The sequence below is a fragment of the Eretmochelys imbricata genome, chromosome 5 (genome assembly GCF_965152235.1).
Source record: "Eretmochelys imbricata isolate rEreImb1 chromosome 5, rEreImb1.hap1, whole genome shotgun sequence".
Lineage (NCBI taxonomy): Eukaryota > Metazoa > Chordata > Testudines > Cheloniidae > Eretmochelys > Eretmochelys imbricata.
In genome coordinates, this window is record NC_135576.1 from 128,250,389 (window position 1) to 128,267,799 (window position 17,411).

Here is a 17,411-nt window from a genome sequence, read left to right on the forward strand (position 1 = left end):
CATTACTTCTCTGACTCTCTGCACAGACAAAAGCAACTCCTTGGCACAAAACCTATTGTTCCCCAGATGATGAGACAGGAGGGTGGAGGAAGGTGGTAGGAAGAATTTTGATACCTACTGTTAGGACTAGTAGCCAGGAGCTTGGATCAAGCAGCTGCACAGGGCTTTGATGAGGCTGAGCTTGTTCAACCCTTAAGAGGAACAAGGGATTCATTATTCTGAGCTTTTAGGAAGCCAGCCTCTCGTGTGATCCTATATTGTTTTAATATAGTTTGAATTTGATTTGAATTTGAATTCTTAGTTTGAATTTGTTTGATGCCAGTTGTCTGACTAGAAATACCCAGCACAATGGGACCCCAACCCCGGTTGGGGCATTCAGCACTAATATTTACTAGCAGTAAATGTTCTACCATATTAACTTGGAATGAGAGGATCACACTGTATCAATCTCACATCAGACTTCTTGGCCCATCAGGCTTTGTTACTTAAAAGTTAAAATAGGAGGGTAGGTTAAATGAGACAGGCAGTAGATAGCAAAATTCATGTTTAGAGGTTTCTTTAAAAACATCACATTAACGTTATTCCTTTGAAAATTGCAGTTGGGTTACAAAAAAAATAACATTTTAACATGTTTTTCAGGAAAAAAACATTGGTCCAAACGATTTGATTTTTAAGAGAATGACAACTTCAAGACCCAGAGATCTAGTTTCAGGTCTTAAAAATAGGATCACAGGTGTAATTCCTTAGCAGGCACCTGCAAAAGGAAGGAAAGAAAGAAAGAAAACTTTAGTTCATTTTTTTCCATTCCATGCAAATAAATGTGTGGAATCATCACAGTGTTCTGCTACATTTCTAATCCTCAGTTCAGCTACAGCTGCAGAAATTTGGGGGTACTCATAAAATAGAGTTCAGGGTTAGTGTCCAAAACTCTCACTTGCACTGTCTGGATCCTGCTCTGTGCATGTCTTTGCCACATAATATGTTAGAGCAGTCCTTAGCCACAAAGGGCCATAACCTCAGCCTAGTATATCAATTTAGCACCAGACATCCTGCCCGGTAACCAGTGCCCTTTTCTCAGCCACAGCCAGCAATGAGCGTACGTAGCCAGAAGCCTCTGGGTCAGCTCTTTTGGTGAACCCGACTAACACTTCCCTGCTTTCTTGCTGTGTATGCACAGTTTGTTTCTGTTTGTTACTCGACTCACACCTGGGCAGCTTAACACTGTTACAAAGTTTGAACCTGCAGACTTTACCCAGGCAAAATTCCCGTTGACTTCAATAGTGTTTTGCCTGAGTAAGGACTGTAAGTCAAGACCAAGCCCAAAGATAGCTCCTTACTTTGTGACTGAATCAGTCCTGTGACTGTCAGTTAATGAAGCAATGCATGTTGGGACCTGTACTCTCAATGAAGCACCTATTTTTAAGAGGGAGCTGGTTGGTCCCCCTATATTTAGGTTATCTAACACTTTCCATTTTAAGAGATTCTTGCATCCTTCTGACTGGAAAGCTCTCACCCACTTCATTGTGTGCAGCAGACCTTTGAAAAGCAGGACAGGAATAACACTCTGGCTACTGAAGTACCTTGTCTTCAACCTATTCAGCTTTCTGGGGAGACAAACTGCTTGCCACCTTTCCCTCTCCTTTCCATTTTCAAGAAGAGTTTCAGACAGCAAGCCAGAATAACCCAACCCAATATTCTGGAGAGCCAGGTCTGCAGCACACACTGCGCTGGGAAGGGCCAAGACCTGCCAGAGCAGGACTTTGTGGGGCTGGGAGGATGGAAGTGCACAGAGCTGGGCTTCCTCCCCACTCAGCACATTGCCTCAGTAGCCATGCACCACACATAGGTTAGTAAGTCCCACACCTCTGGTGGAGGGGGGTAACCAAGCCAGACTTCCCAACCAAGAAATCCCCCTGCCTCCAGCACATGGCATCGAAGGGCCAGTTCCCCCACCCCATGGGCACTGTGTGGGGCTAGAACTTCCCCAGCTCAAAGGACAGAGAACTAGGTGAGATTGCTCCCCAAGCACCCTCTAGATCCAGCACATGACTCATTAACATACCCAGAGAAACAGCCAGCTAATGCAGTTAGAAGCACAGCTCTAATTATAGCAGTCTGTGCTGAAGGTCCAGGCTTCAAACCCTGCTGGCGCCTCACGATGGGGAGAGGCTGTTAAGTACTGGAATCTGTTTCTACCTTTTTGCTTTGTACAGGCAGAGAGTCACAGCTAACTTAGAAGGACTTTATTTAGGTGGCCAAGTCAAACACTTGAACGTTAGGAAATGCCAGATTTCCCGTTGCTCAGGCAACCTTAAATCTGTCCTTTTGTATGTGTCCACTAGGATGCTCTAATGACATGACATCCTGTTTTTCCACAGGATATCAGCTTCATTACTGCATAGGATGGGAATGAGGGGCAGATTTAAGTTTGCACAACCATATATCTGGCATTTTTAACTTCTAAGTCTTTCACTTTGCAGCGACACTCTTACTTAATATTGCACACAAAAGTGCTGTCAAAAGAGCTGTTAATTAGGTTGCAATGACTTCGTTGTATTAGGAAATATGCGTCTGACTCTTACAGTAAGAGACTTAGTATTTTAGCGTACCTGTCTGCAGCACTGGCTGGAACTGGCCAGACATGCAAATCTCTTCCTGCTTCTGACGCACAATGCGCTGAATGGCTGGTGGGAGCCCACGAGGGTTGCGTGAGAAGATAAGGGAGTATCCATCATCACAAGTGCCATCCTCTTTCAGGCTGCGGCAGGCATAAGTAATGGCATAGTTGTCATAATCGGTGTCAATCACCCAGTAGTTGTCCCCTGAAATGTTAGAACACCTCGTTAGTCATGGGCTGTAGGTAGCTACCTAGGTGAAGATGTCTGAGCACTGCAGGCCAGCGAACAAGAATCAGTGGTGGAAAGGCAAGTCAGTACATTTCACTCTGTATGTGCGCCTGTATGAGTGGAGTGAAACGACTGGAACAGATTCCCAAGGGATGAAGGGTTCTACCACTCAGAGTCCTGACATCTGGATGGAATGTCTTTCTGTGAGAAACGCTCCCGTTCAGCCAGGAATCGAGCTGGATGCAGTCCACCCCCTGATTAGCTGTGGTACACAGGAGGTCAGACTAGATGATAATGATCCTTTCTGACCTTCAACTGTAAAATCCCTTTTCAACTTCTACATGGAATGGGAAGAATTTCAATGGTTTTCACCACCAAACTTTTTTCCTTGGCCCCTTTATGGACCTGCTCCACTGAAGTCTGTCCAAAACACCATTGGGAATAAAACTGGGGCTTAGGATATAGAAGATTCACGGAAGACTCATTAAACTATCTTTTTGCATAGGACTATTCTTGGATCATGGGGTAATTGAAAGATAGCTTTGTTTGATGAAACACAGTTGAGCCTTTCTAATCTGCACACCAAATCATGCCAAACAAGTTTATTACAATAGTATATGTTGTAAGTTTTTTCCCTAGGTTTTCATTAACTTGGCTAGAGATCAAGTATTAAAACCAAAACTAATTGCCTAAGCAATGGGCTTTTTTGCAATTAGTATTTTTTTAAAAATTATTTCGGTCCTGATTCTCCATGTTTAGAATCATAGAATATCAGGGTTGGAAGGGACCTCAGGAGATCATCTAGTCCAACCCCCTGCTCAAAAGCAGGACCCATCCCCAATTAAATCATCCCAGCCAGGGTTTTGTCAAGCCTGACCTTAAAAACGTCTAAGGAAGGAGATTCCACCACCTCCCTAGGCAACGCATTCCAGTGTTTCACCACCCTCCTAGTGAAAAAGTTTTTCCTAATATCCAACCTAAATCTCCCCCACTGCAACTTGAGACCATTACGCCTTGTCCTGTCCTCTTCCACCATTGAGAATAGTCTAGAACCATCCTCTCTGGAACTACCTCTCAGGTAGCTGAAAGCAGCTATCAAATCCCCCCTCATTCTTCTCTTCTGCAGACTAAACAATCCCAGTTCCCTCAGCCTCTCCTCATAACTCATGTGTTCTAGACCCCTAATCATTTTTGTTGCCCTTCGCTGGACTCTCTCCAATTTATCCACATCCTTCTTGTAGTGTGGGGCCCAAAACTGGACACAGTACTCCAGATGAGGCCTCACCAATGTCGAATAGAGGGGGACGATCACGTCCCTCAATCTGCTCGCTATGCCCCTACTGATACATCCCAAAATGCCATTAGCCTTCTTGGCAACAAGGGCACACTGCTGGCTCATATCCAGCTTCTCGTCCACTGTCACCCCTAGGTCCTTTTCCGCAGAACTGCTGCCTAGCCATTCAGTCACTAGTCTGTAGCTGTGCTTTGGGTTCTTCCGTCTTAAGTGCAGGACCCTGCACTTATCCTTATTGAACCTCATCAGATTTCTTTTGGCCCAATCCTCCAATTTGTCTAGGTCCCTCTGTATCCTATCCCTGCCCTCCAGCGTATCTACCACTCCTCCCAGTTTAGTATCATCCTCAAATTTGCTGAGAGTGCAATCCACACCATCCTCCAGATCGTTTATGAAGATATTGAACAAAACCGGCCCCAGGACCGACCCTTGGGGCACGCCACTTGACACCGGCTTCCAACTAGACATGGAGCCATTGATCACTACCCGTTGAGCCCGACAATCTAGCCAACTTTCTACCCACCTTATAGTGCATTCATCCAGCCCATACTTCCTTAACTTGCTGACAAGGATACTGTTTAGCATGCACAGAACTGATTTCAGAAGGAATTTTGTGCGAATAAGGAATGCAGAATTGAGCCCTTAATTGAAAACTCCTGAATCCAGTGGGCTATGCAACTGAAATTAGTGAGGTTCTTCCATATGTTATGGAGTCATTGGTTGATACTCTATAGTTAAGAGGTTGAATCCCCGCTATAATTGCAAAACTTACTTATGTATGGAAAGTATAGTGGAATTGATCTAGTATCTTCTCACATTACAGCATTCACTAATGACCCAGAAAAATTATGTATTTACTAGAACATCTGTTAGTTTAGCAATTCAAATTAAAAACAGCCCCTTTATGAAATTTAGCACACATTGTCAGACTTTGCCTCTAATCTGATTAACAGACCAAACCAGCCTCTTTCATTAATCCTACAAGAGGAGTTTAAATGGAGGCCAGGCACAAGATTTCAATGGGTTTGGATGAAATGGAGAGGTTGGTCAAATTTTCCCATTAGTCGTAAAATCCTCTATCTCAGCAGAAGCCGAATGATACAATGATCAATTCCAGAATTCCATGAAGAACTGCCCTCTCTCCAAATGACTGCCATCACCCATTGTTCTCCAGGGGATTGAAGGCACAACTGCCCTCAGTTTGTGGCCATTTTGAGAAGGGTGCTATTGTAATACCCTCAGTTCTACCATTTGACAGTATAGAAAAGTCAAAGTATTTTGTTTAAGTTAGGAACAGTAGCAAGATGCAGATACAGCCTGTGACACAAGTCTGCCTTTATCATAGAGCCTGAACAGCAAGAATTCTAGTCCAAGAATTTGCCCAAAAGTAATAAAACTTTATAAGACTGCTCCATTAAAACAAATTAGTCCCAGAAAGGATTTGGTTTCTCCTTCTATGGATTAGGCCAGCTCCTGGAATTTTCTGTGCAATTCCACTGCAGGTCCACTAACTACTGAAGTGGCAGCAGTGATTCTGTAATTAGGATGAGTTGAGTTTTCCACTTGAAGTGGAGTTTCAGCATAGAAGAAGAAGTTATATCTTCCCCTAAATTATAGCACTTGGCTGAGCACAGAATTTTCTGGAAATTTCCCCATTAAAATGGGCCCGTTAAGAAATTTAGAATCCAGTGTCAGACGTTTTTGCCGCTAATAATCGTAGACTAGCCCATTTTAAAAAAATTTTCAGTAAAAACATACTGGAATCTTGAGTATATAGAGTTATATTTATTGTTTTTAGGTTCCATAGTAATTTTTTTCTGTTCTCAGTGAAAGTTTTCCTAAAGCAGAGACTGAAGGGAACAATGGTAGGCACAGAGAAGTCAGTGAAGAACTTGCCCTCTGTCAAAATGGCTGCCATCTCCTCAGATATGGTTTGCAGTTTTCCATTGAAAGGAATTTGCTGGAAAAATTTGGTTCCTGCCAAATTGAAGTTTCCTATGGAAAAAGTTAGATTTTGCCAGAGTTTTGCAGTTTTCTAGTGGAAAATCAAAACATTTGATTTGAGCTGAGTACAAACTTTTCCGTTTGTTGAACCAAACAGTAATATTGGTGTCGAATCATCTTGACGCTATGGCGTATCTGCGTAAAGTGCGGTGGTGCCTCATGGGAGTTGTTCTTAGAGTGATTCATGCCCCCCATTCCCTGTGGGCTGGGGCTCACTGACTAATTGCGTCTCCCATGATGTACCAAGATCTCTCCTATGACCGTGTCACGTTATGCTCCATTGGGGTCAAGGCATCAAGGCAGATGTAATTCAGTCAGGGAGCAATGAGAGTATGAGTCATCAAAAGGACAACTTCCAGGAGGCAATGTGACAACTTAGCTTAATGTTGAACTTGTTCAGAACCAAATGTAACATTTTAATATTTCCATATTGCAATTTCAGAACTTCACATTCTGCAAGACATTCTAAAACCAAATGCAAAATATCAATTTCCTGTGCGGTCGAAATTCTAAATTGTGCTCAGCTCTGCTTGTTAATGAGACAGCATCTCTTACAGAACAGGGGGCACCATCAGGCAGCTATTGCTTCACTCATGTGGAGAACAATGGGAAAGGGTGACCATTCTGAAATGGGCAATTTGACAAATTTTGCATTAATGACAAGTGGCAAATATTGTGATTAATCCTAAAAAAAAAAATTTCTACAAAAGGTACCTGTTGCACCAGAGCAACTCCACGGGTGCATCAGGGGCAGGGAAGGGAAATTAGTGTGTGTGTATAGGATAACAGAGAGTGGCGTGCAAGAGGTAACATTTTCAATTTAAAAAGCAAAGAGATTCCCAGATGAGCAACATAAAAATGTAGTTAAGGTTTAGTACTTATCATCAGTCTAGGGAAACTGCATTGCTGGGCTATTATTATCTCCAAACCAAGTGTTATCAGCCCACAAAGTTAACACTCAAGAAAAAAATCTGAACACTTTTGGGTATGGAAGTGCAGTTAGGGCGCCCAAGCAACCTTATCCCTGCCTGGTCATGACACCGTGAGGGGGAAATAATGAAGAGGTGTAAATTATCTAGAAAAAATAATCAGTTTAATCTGGGCCCACAACGACAGTTAAGGCAAAATAAGTTTGGTATGGTGTCAGTACAGCACAGGAGCATTTCTGCTGAAGGAAAAACTTTCAGTTATGGAGCGTAACAGGGAAAAAGGGACAATTAATCCTAGCAGAAAAGAAAAGAAAAAAGAAAAGAAACGTAACCTAAGTAGGAAATTAAGGGAGCTTTAACTCTATGGGAAGTTTGAAGGGTCTGTTGGTAGAGTGCAGGGCGTCTGGCTGCCCGTGCAGTACAGTTATGGAAATACACGTCTGGATTTCTTAACAAATCAACCTTATCTCAATTTCCTAAGTCGATAACACTTGGTCTTGGGATAATTTCAATATCCCTGCAATTTAGTTTAACCTAAGTTAATGATATGTCCTCTCGCCTTAACTCCATTTCATCCTGGGGTGTGTGTCTGGGAATATATCACAGGTAGACCAGCTGTAATGACTATATTAATGTTACCTAACACTGTCTAGGTTTTGAGTTTTTCTAAGATGTTGCCCCTGTTTTTACAGCTTTGTTCTTCCATCCAGGATGTTTTCATGTAATTTATTTACCGGTGCACTAGACAGATATTCTTTCAGCACTCACTAATGGGGAATCCTGTCCAGCCGCCACAGCTGCAGAGAGTCCTCTGACAGGGGAAGGGACATGGGAGGTGCATGCAGTAATTAGGCAGGTGTATACACCTGGCTGGCACACAAACTTCCTGGGGAGTGGGGCTCAATCCCGAGGGCAGCTAAGGGACAACCATACAATTTTCCTCCTGTCAACACCCACCCAGCCACTTTAGCCTCCTGCCAGTATGAGAATATGGGGGTAAGTGTCAAATCCCTCCCCCAGTGCAGAGCCCAAGTTATCAGGCTGTGCGTGGGGAAGGCCTGCAGAGTGTAACAGGAGCAAGCACACCTCCAACTCCTGAAAAACATCATTTCCCAACTCCAGACAGCCCAGAACTGTATTGCTACAGCTTTGTGCTGTGACCCACCTTTCTGAAATAGATTAGTAATAGTTTGGTCCTTAAGGGAGTTTCTGGCACGTCTCTTTTGGGAGGTAGAGAACTCTCTTTTTCTTCGAGTAGGCTTTCCCATCATGTTTTGGGGACGAGGGGTTGGTTATGGTAGAGAAGCACTGTGAAGCAAGGATTTGCAGTATTCTCCAAAGATCAGCCTCTGGAGTTGTCTCCCAAAGCAGATTCCACAACCAGGTCAACAATGCTTTGTCCCCAGCTCTCACGCACTTCACTCTAAACTGTGTGACCTGCAATGTCCCACATGAGTGCAACGGTCTTGTCAGCTCATCCACTGAAACACGTAGGCCTCGACACCAACGAGCTACAAACCAACACAGCTAACCAAAGGTGATGAAATTCACTCACCTCCACTGGACAAGTAGCTTGCCAGACCTTGGTAACTCATGTACATCTTTGCTGGAGTGGTGGGGTCTGGGACTGTGTACTGAGCAGCCATATCAGCACAGATCACCCAGAATCTGAAACAGGAGCAGAGATACTGAAGATGGGAACCTACAGTGTGTATGTTTCAATGCACAAAATAACAGCGCTGTTCAGGACTCGTACAGGTACCTGACTTAATTCTGACAGACTTAGTAGGGCCATGGGCACTGTTTCCATTTCAGAATAGGTCATCATTAAGTAAAAGCCACTCCAAGTCCTAGCACAGTGATCCTTTCCCAAACGCGATGCAGGAACGAGTCGTGGGCTGCACAGATGCAAGTGCAGAGAGATGATGCATCTGCTACCCACCTCCACACCACATAGTAAATCGTGTGCATCCAGAAATGGCAGGAAATGCATTCTGTGTATTGGTGTATGACTCAGACAAAATTAGACTCCTACTGTTCTACATGCCGCTGAGAAAATAGCAGAGTCGCTGCTCAAAGAGCATAACTTCTTCCTATAGAGGATTCAAGCAGGCAGAGAACAAGGGTGAATGGTAATATAAATACAGGGCATGGTATAGGCTGCAGGCAGCTCTTACAGGCCCTCGATCATTCAGAGGTATATCACTAGATGGTTGGTTTCAGCTGAGCATCATAAGTAGCGTCTCTCAAGGAGGAATTTGAGGGTGGGGAGGGTAGCAGCCTTGTGGACTAGTTTAAGACAGGAATTCCCTATATAAGGAGAGCCATGAAAACAATTCCAGTGGGCTATAGGAGGAATGGATTACTGGAGAATGAAGACTGGTGTGGCTGGCAGAGTGGGCACCAGAGATGTGATCTCATAGAGAGGAGCATTGAAAATGACCAGAAGCTGCATTTCTTCTCTGGCTCCCCATTTTCCACACTGTGGGGAGATTTGGCTAGCGGGAGTGCTCTTGTCCGCTACACCTCGCAGAGCCTGGTGGGAGCAGGCTGTTGCGATAGTCATAGAATCATAGAATCTCAGGGTTGGATGGGACCTCATGAGGTCATCTAATCCAACCCCCTGCTCAAAGTCGGGGGAGGCAACCGGACACTCAGATTCTGCAAGTGAGAGGGAACAGCAGCAGGATGTGGCGTACGGGAGGAGGAGCTCGGAGGTCTGAGCAGCGCAAGAGGAGCAAGTCATGGGTAGCACATTCGTCTGGGGATAACTCAGCATGCAGAGACCGGCTGCAAGTCACAGCAGCCTCTAGGGAGGTCTGGCCTTCCTGGGGAAAGGGTAGTCTAGCGTAGTCCTTTGATGCCAGGCAGGGCCATACGACAGGGTTCACAATGAGTGGAGATGTGTCACTTGTACCCACCCCCTGCAACCTTTGCAGAGGCCCTTCCCCCAGGTGTCACCTCAGCCCTGACAATCAGCAAGGTGAGACGGAACAGATATGTCCCTGCCAGGACAGATCCCTGGGCAGATGCCAAAGCTTTCATCCCACCATATCACTCCTTTCGGTTGCCCTTCACATGGTCTGTGTGGTTACCACAGGGTTTCCAAGTGGGCAGTGGAGGCTGACGAGGGCCAAGAATGGGGACAGTAGTGGTCAGATGGGGAAAGCAGGGTAAGGAACTTGCAAGAGCCAAGAGACTGGACAGCCAGGGCCACAGAGCGGGTTCCAAGTCACATTCCCTGCAGTTCAGACCCAGGGCAGATACCTTCGCGTCACACTCCCCTCCCCCCGCCCCAAACACATTCTGAGCAGACAAGGTGTTGGGGAGGGTAACTGTCCTCTGCCAGCTACTACACTTTGCATCCTCCCTACTAAATGCTCTCCCCGGTTTTCCTTTCTGCTGTGCACCCATCCTTTTGTTAGTGGAGGTGCCACCTCAGAAGGGAGTAGGTTTTACTGCTCATTTGCGCAGGAATTAATGGCCACCATGCAAATGGCTGACTTGCACTAGCTTTTCCCCTGGTTTGCGACCATGAACCCCCTGACTAAACTGTCAGGTGTCTCAGCACAGGCGGGGAGAATTTGCTGCACCCTCCCTCTGGGCTAGTTCTCTGATCCTAGTCCCTCGTCCCAAAGCTGGATTTACACTGGGATGAAGTTGCATGCTCAAAGCCTACTGAATACAAGGAGTATAACTTCAGCCATGAAGCAGATACCTTCATGGCAACAGATGATTTTCTGGTTTTCTTGGAGGCTACCCAAAATCGACAACCCTGAATAGCTGAACGTCTTCCTTCCCACATGCATTACCTAGTACTTGTCTACTGAACTTCACCTGGCATTTTTCCCAAACTGCCTGGAGTGCTGCCTCTCCTTGACAAACCTCTCTTGACAAACTTAAGGTTTGTATCAGTGAGTTTTACCACCTCAGTGCACCCATCTTCCATATAGTTAGCTAATGTTGAACAGAAATGGAGCTAGTATAGAGAAGGTCTTGCGGGGGTTTCTTTCTACACTGAGAAAGCTGTTTATTTCTCCTCTGTTTAGTCTCTCAACCAAGCTGTAATCCCTTACAGTAGCCATGGGTGACGGGTAAAAAGCTTAGATTTGTTTCCATCTGTCTAGCCAGTGCCCGCCCATATTATCTGAGGGCTTTTTGAGTCTTCCACAGAAGACGAACCAATGTCAGGTGGAAAAATCCTCTAACATAAAACCCACTTAGTTCCTTCAACCACCAAATCTTTCAGGTAAATCTAACCAATTAGAAGCAGTTTGCCTTTCCAAAAGCTACATTGGTTTATTTGACTTTACCCTCACTGGAATGCTTTGCCACTCTACATTTAATGATTTTCTTAGCCATGGTTCTTTGTAAAGAAGCTATGCCTGAGGTATAATTCCTAGGACCTCCATTTGAATAAACAACTGAACGTTGTCAAACCTTGAATATAGTACTTGTTTTTAGGTTTTTTTTTTGTTGTTAATAGCGCAGCTCTTTTTTTATTTAGTTTCCTTAAAACTCAGAAACTCCATCTGGGCCTATTGACTTGTTACCATTATTGAACACATAGATTTTCAAGTCCTGGGCCTCTGAACACAGACTGTCACATACATGGTGATTGTGTGATGGCACAAAAGAGACCAGGCTGGCTTTGAACTCATCATCACTGGTGGCCTAAATAGAAAATAAAGCCAGGACCCTAGAAGCAGAAGGTTTGCCGTTTTAACATACTGAGCTTTATTAGATTTTCCTCCTTGAACAGGGTAACCTGTTCATGTCATGTACCTCAGATACGTTCCCAGTCACAAGGCAGACTAGTGCATTCGATCAGGCACACGAGTGGAGTGTTCGCCAAGCACTTACCCAAAGAGCTTCACTCTGCCTTTGGAAGATGCAATCATTGTGCCATCCTCCTCAATAGTGTATTCAGCAGAGATGTTATCCTGAAGGAAGAGGCCTTCTGGGTCCTTCTTTGCTAGGGCATACCATTTCCCTGCATACTGAAATTAAAGGAAAATATCCCAATTAATGAAGATCAGGCATCTGTAACCACCCGTACTGCAGCAGGCTGGTGGCCAGAAAGCTTGTAGGTAGGTGCTATAAAAACCAGGGAAAAGCCTGTGTGTGCATTTCTTATGTGCTTGGAAGAACGGTTCTGCTGTTAATTTTCACCTTAGACCTTGTGACAGGAGCTGGTAACCGTGGATGCTGAAGGCCCAGTCATCTACAGTGCAGGTAGCAGCAGCGTAAGCTTCCCTGCTTACATGTCTCAGCCATGTCCCAAACAAATCATGGCTGTAAATCAAACAGTAGCACATCCTCTGTTCCCTTTCAGTCCTTGGCCTCTTTGCAACAAGTGACCCAGTTAGAGCAAATTGCATGAAGGTTTTAGGGACCACTTTGCTATTTATAAATTGATGGGAAATTCCATCTCTTTTCACAGTTTCACTAAATAACCAAAAGATTGTGACACGTGTCACTACTGAAAGAGACTGAATTTGATACTTTGCTGGAAGCCCTCACGCTTGTTAAAGTTCCTATGCAGAGAGGCAAAAAAACATTAAGCTTACTCATTAGAAACTGAGGAAAGGAGGCCAGTTTGGTGGTGGTGGTGTGTATATATTTGATTGAGCAAGAACAAAATGCCCAGGAAAAGCATCCTTGAAGACCAAATATGGTATGTGTTGAAAACGAAAGGGGATCAACGGAAGCTACTCCAGCAGCGTCAGATCCACAAAGAATTAGCCACAGAGGACTAACAGGAGTAATGCACAAAGATGAACACAAACAGAAGGGAAACATCTGCCTACACTGTAAAGTCTTGCACCCCTGCTCTGGCACTCATGAAAAATGGGACATTTAGGGGGCATTTGTGTCTGTAAAAGGAATGTATGGAGTTAAGGGGCCAGGTGATCTAGAACGTCACATGCTGTTAGAGACTGAAATGGAGCCTGTAACTCAGGAACAGATACATCAGGGGATTCTCAGCCTTTAGTAAGAGCACGCGTTCTCCCCAAGCCCTCCAGAGCTGATGCATATGGACACATATGCGTATTTCAATTGCTTCTCACAGCAACCAACCCAAGGTGGGGAGGGAACAATTTCTGGTCAGCCGTACTTGACCCTTCTGTGGGCCACTAAAGGCCCCTTCTGGAAAAGGTTCTTCATTAGGAGGCCTCCAAAGTGGTTTTAACATAGGGGAGGGTGGATTAGCGGGGTTGTTTGAGCCTGCCTTAATCCTTCCCTGTCCTAGGGAGCCAAAACGTCATCAATTCAGATTAGTGACTGAAATGGAGCCCCACACAAACTGGAGCAGAGCAGGAACGTTATGATCAAACGTAATAGTCTACAGCCTGGGGTACTTCTGTAGTATCTCAGCATCTGCAATTGTATTCATTCTCTCACCACTACTAGGCGGTAGATTTGTCGGGGGATCGGGAGAACCAGAACCAGGCTGGGAAGGAAGGTCCCAGGAGTTCCAGCCCCCTCCTGCTCTCACCTCTGCCCTCGCTCCAGTTCTGTGACCCCCCCCAGCTATTATCCCCATTTTACAGATGGGGATGTGTACAGGCAAGGAGGCCCAAGGTCACATAGGAAATCTGTGGCAGAGCAGGGAAATTGAATCCTCCACCTCCAAAGTCCCAGGCTGGTGCCCTGGCCACATCCAAACACAGATTTTGTTTGTTTCTGTCACAATGGATGTTATCTAGAGGCGGTCCTATTTGCTACCGGAAAAGGAGTACTTGTGGCACCTTAGAGACTAACCAATCGGATGCATCCGATGAAGTGAGCTGTTGCTTACGAAAGCTTATGCCCAAATAAATTGGTTAGTCTCTAAGGTGCCTAAAGTACTCCTTTTCTTTTTGCGAATACGGCTGTTACTCTGAAACCTATTTGCTACCATAATTCAACCAGAGTCTCAGAATCTCTCATGAGTAACAGATTGATATCTGATGTCAATGGGGTTGCTTTAAAGCCCAATTTATCTCCCTTTGATTCGCTGTGCGGAAGCTCCAGCTCCCAAGGTCCACTCCTCAGTGAGGAGTTGCAGCTCACTAGCGTAGTCTAGATTCAAAGGAAGCAAATCTGCCATATCGCTAACGTGGGGGAAATGACTGTCCTGTGTATTTAGAGTCAGGATGCGCCATTAATGGCAGCACATTGGGAGTGGGAGCTTTTGGACCTCCAGCAATTGAGAAGCTGTTACTAGGTCAAACAAGTTTCAGAGTAACAGCCGTGTTAGTCAGTATTCGCGAAAAGAAAAGGAGTACTTGTGGCACCTTAGAGACTAACCAATTTATTTGAGCATAAGCTTTCGTTAAGTGAGCTGTACCTCAAGAAAGCTTATGCTCAAATAAATTGGTTAGTCTCTAAGGTGCCCCAAGTAGTCCTTTTCTTTTTAGGTGAAACAAATTTCCTTATGTGAGAAAATTAACCTTCATTTTGGATTTTTTGGGCTGAAGTTCTTACTGAGCAGAAGGCAATGGGGGTGAATCTGGTGAATTAACAGCAAACTATGGAAACAGTGTTGGAAAGAATATATTTTACCTTTAAAGCGAAGAGGTTGATTTCCCAGCTCATGTTGCATTGAATTAGTACATTATGCAAATTAAAAACGTGATGTAAATTGTGCAGCTTCTACTGCTACACTGTGAACAGTAGATGAAGCTGTGATAATTACCCTCTTTGGATCGAAGTTGTCTTTCACAGAGAAAGAATCCACTGTACAGCTTTGAGCCAGGCAGTGTTCAATACCAGAGAGGAGTGTTGCCAGGAAGACATACTGTGCATAGTTCATTCTGGAAGACAAAAGCAAACATGAAGAGTTTAATACAGATGCAGATTCACAAATCTGAAGGTTTTTGATCGAAGGCCAAAAAATAATCTAGATAGCATCTGAAATATACCAACTTCTGCGGGAGCATAGTCAATGGTCCTGTTTTAATGTAAACGATTGTGTGGCTTGTACCTTTGTGTAATTAATGGTACGACCCACCACATTCTTGTCAATGGCATTTGGGCTGGGGAAGAGGACAACAATCAATCTCATTTTTATCAGCAAATCGTGAGTTTTCTACCTGCATTAAGATATTCACTAATATGGAAACAATGGTAGTTATTAAACGTAAGGTGAAGTTTAAAGTAAAATGCCTGTTTCTGCATGCAACAATTGGGATACCTAGTGCTATAAATACCGATTACAGGCTTCACATTTTTAAACTTGTTTCCTGTCATGTTACTCTAAGTACACTATTGAATAAATCCTTCTTTAAGAAACCTGGCCAAGTTAAAATGCCTAATACAAGTCTGATTAGCACATCACTACACCTACAATAATTTTTGTTTGCTAAATTAGTATTTTGCTTGTCACAAATACTGGCATTTGTGCCAGTTCTATTTTATTGCTATGAATCTAGCTGGAAATGGATAGGGTTACTCACATTTTCTGTTTTTCCATTAATATTTTGTTCTGATTAAAGTGTTCCAGTGAGCTCTTAGTGAAACCTCATTTTTCAGAGTTAAATTGTTTTTACATATTTACGTCCATCGATCCCTGGGACATCTCTATGTCCAACAGGGTTATTACCTTTCACATGAGAGTTCTCACAACCTAACCATATGTTCTCTAATGGCTTATTAAAACATGAAATGAATTTAACTTTTATACTAATCCCTCTTATAATCTCACCACCTCACATCTGAGAGACAATATTCAGATGCTGGATGACTGACCTGCCTTTAGAATGTTACCACAATTTTGCCGAGTAATCCCCAGCTGTATTAACTGCTTAGCGTATCAGAATTCATCCACATTAAACTTAAATGCTTACAGGGGGATAAAAGTCTTTCTTGATTATCCTTTTATTATGATTAATTATTACTATTACTACAACTTTTTCCACGATATCCAACAGTGAGTCATTTAGATCTTTGAAACTTCATAATCTTATCTCTGCAGAGCCTGAGCTACCATCCAGATTGTCCCAAAGACATGCTCAGTTAACTATTCTCCAACTCAAGTTACATCTAGACTAACATATCAGCAAATGCAACTTGCAGTTTTCTGAGGAATATTTCACGTAAGATGCCAAGCACAGCAGGCTGAAAGACGTGGCAGGAGAAGCTGTTTCCTGAGATGCTAACTTGCTTCTTTATGCATCCGATGAAGTGAGCTGTAGCTCACGAAAGCTTGTGCTCAAAATAAATTGGTTAGTTTCTAAGGTGCCACTAGTACTCCTTTTTTTTTTGTTCTGTTTTTTGCTTGTTTATTGAGAGACACCTACCTGCTGGGGTATTATAGCTGCAGCCCTCCAAGTCAGTCCGTTTCTCAGTGGTCAGCTGGAGAGTGTTGTGTGAACTGCCGTCTGGCTGCCTTTAAATAATGAATTTGCAAAGTCACTAATTGGTTATTTTCGCTGGTGTGCCTGAATAAGACCCTTAATCTTGGCTAAGCCATTATGTAAAAACCAAGTGTAATCCTCATAGTGGTGTGTCTGCCTGCTTCACTAATAGAAACACAGCTTTTGCATAATGGAAAAAGAAGGCCAGAGGGCTAATAGGTCTGGTGAAGCAAGAGTAAGGACACCTCTGTCACATTCCACTCTGCTTGCCTCTTTAACATGTGTTGGGGGAAAACAGGGACAGTTAATCAAAAACTCATGAATCAGCAGACATGCACATGGACCCTCTTCAAGTCACTCACTCACCTGGGGTGAATATAATATCATTAATTTTCCAATAGATGTGATGTGTCAGGGGCTAAGACACAAAACAATGAGTATAAAAATGAGGACTTTATCTCAGGAGGGTCATCCCAAACACACTATTCCCAAGTGCATTTGCAATGGAGCCAATTTCAAGTGTCTTTTCGGCTCACTCGGGGTACCTATTAAAACCTTTCACCTGTTGGTGCGTCACAGCTACTCAAAGTAGGATGAAGTCAGAAGATGCTTGAAAAAAAGGTTGTATCCGCCTTAGCCTTAGTCTCTCTTTTAGCTTCTTGCAATTCCCACCTGAGCATCATGGGGAGACCTGCTGATTCCCCTAGGCGACTGCTGATTTCAGGTGGAGGATGTTACACCCTTCTATGGATCAATGCTGATGTGGGCCTCTCCGCATTTTCATGAGCTGCTGCAGAGATGAGCTTTTCAGGGTTTCGGAACTGTGGGGTTGGGAGCTTTGGCTTTAATAATTTCTTAGGGGAGCCTAGAGCAATGAACAGGCCCCCTTTATGTACTGAAGTAAAGAGAACAAGACTGTGGCTCCTCCCTATCTGTACATTGCAACTATGGATGTCTGGCCTCAAGGTACTGCACAATTACACGGGGGGTACAACTG

At 44.0% G+C, this 17,411-nt stretch overlaps 1 protein-coding gene across 1 annotated transcript; it reads right to left on the reverse strand.

Moving 5' to 3' along the window:
- Window positions 1-2,143: 2,143 nt before the first annotated feature.
- LOC144265320 (purpurin) lies at window positions 2,144-15,075 on the reverse strand. The gene is made up of 4 exons (XM_077817875.1): window positions 14,755-15,075; window positions 11,937-12,073; window positions 8,629-8,741; window positions 2,144-2,822 (listed from the first exon to the last, which is right to left on the reverse strand). Exons 1-4 carry the CDS (start codon window positions 14,869-14,871, stop codon window positions 2,593-2,595), a joined length of 597 nt encoding a protein of 198 aa, XP_077674001.1. The 5' UTR covers window positions 14,872-15,075; the 3' UTR covers window positions 2,144-2,592.
- Window positions 15,076-17,411: the final 2,336 nt, after the last annotated feature.

Coding starts and splice junctions, on each gene's coding strand:
- LOC144265320 (XM_077817875.1), bottom strand. CDS start 14,871: ATGAACTATGCACAGTATGTCTTCCTGGCAACACTCCTCTCTGGTATT. Junction 8,742..11,936: donor GGCAGAGTGAAGCTCTTTGG/GTAAGTGCTTGG, acceptor CTCCTGTTTCAG/ATTCTGGGTGATCTGTGCTG. Junction 2,823..8,628: donor AAGCTACTTGTCCAGTGGAG/GTGAGTGAATTT, acceptor CTAACATTTCAG/GGGACAACTACTGGGTGATT.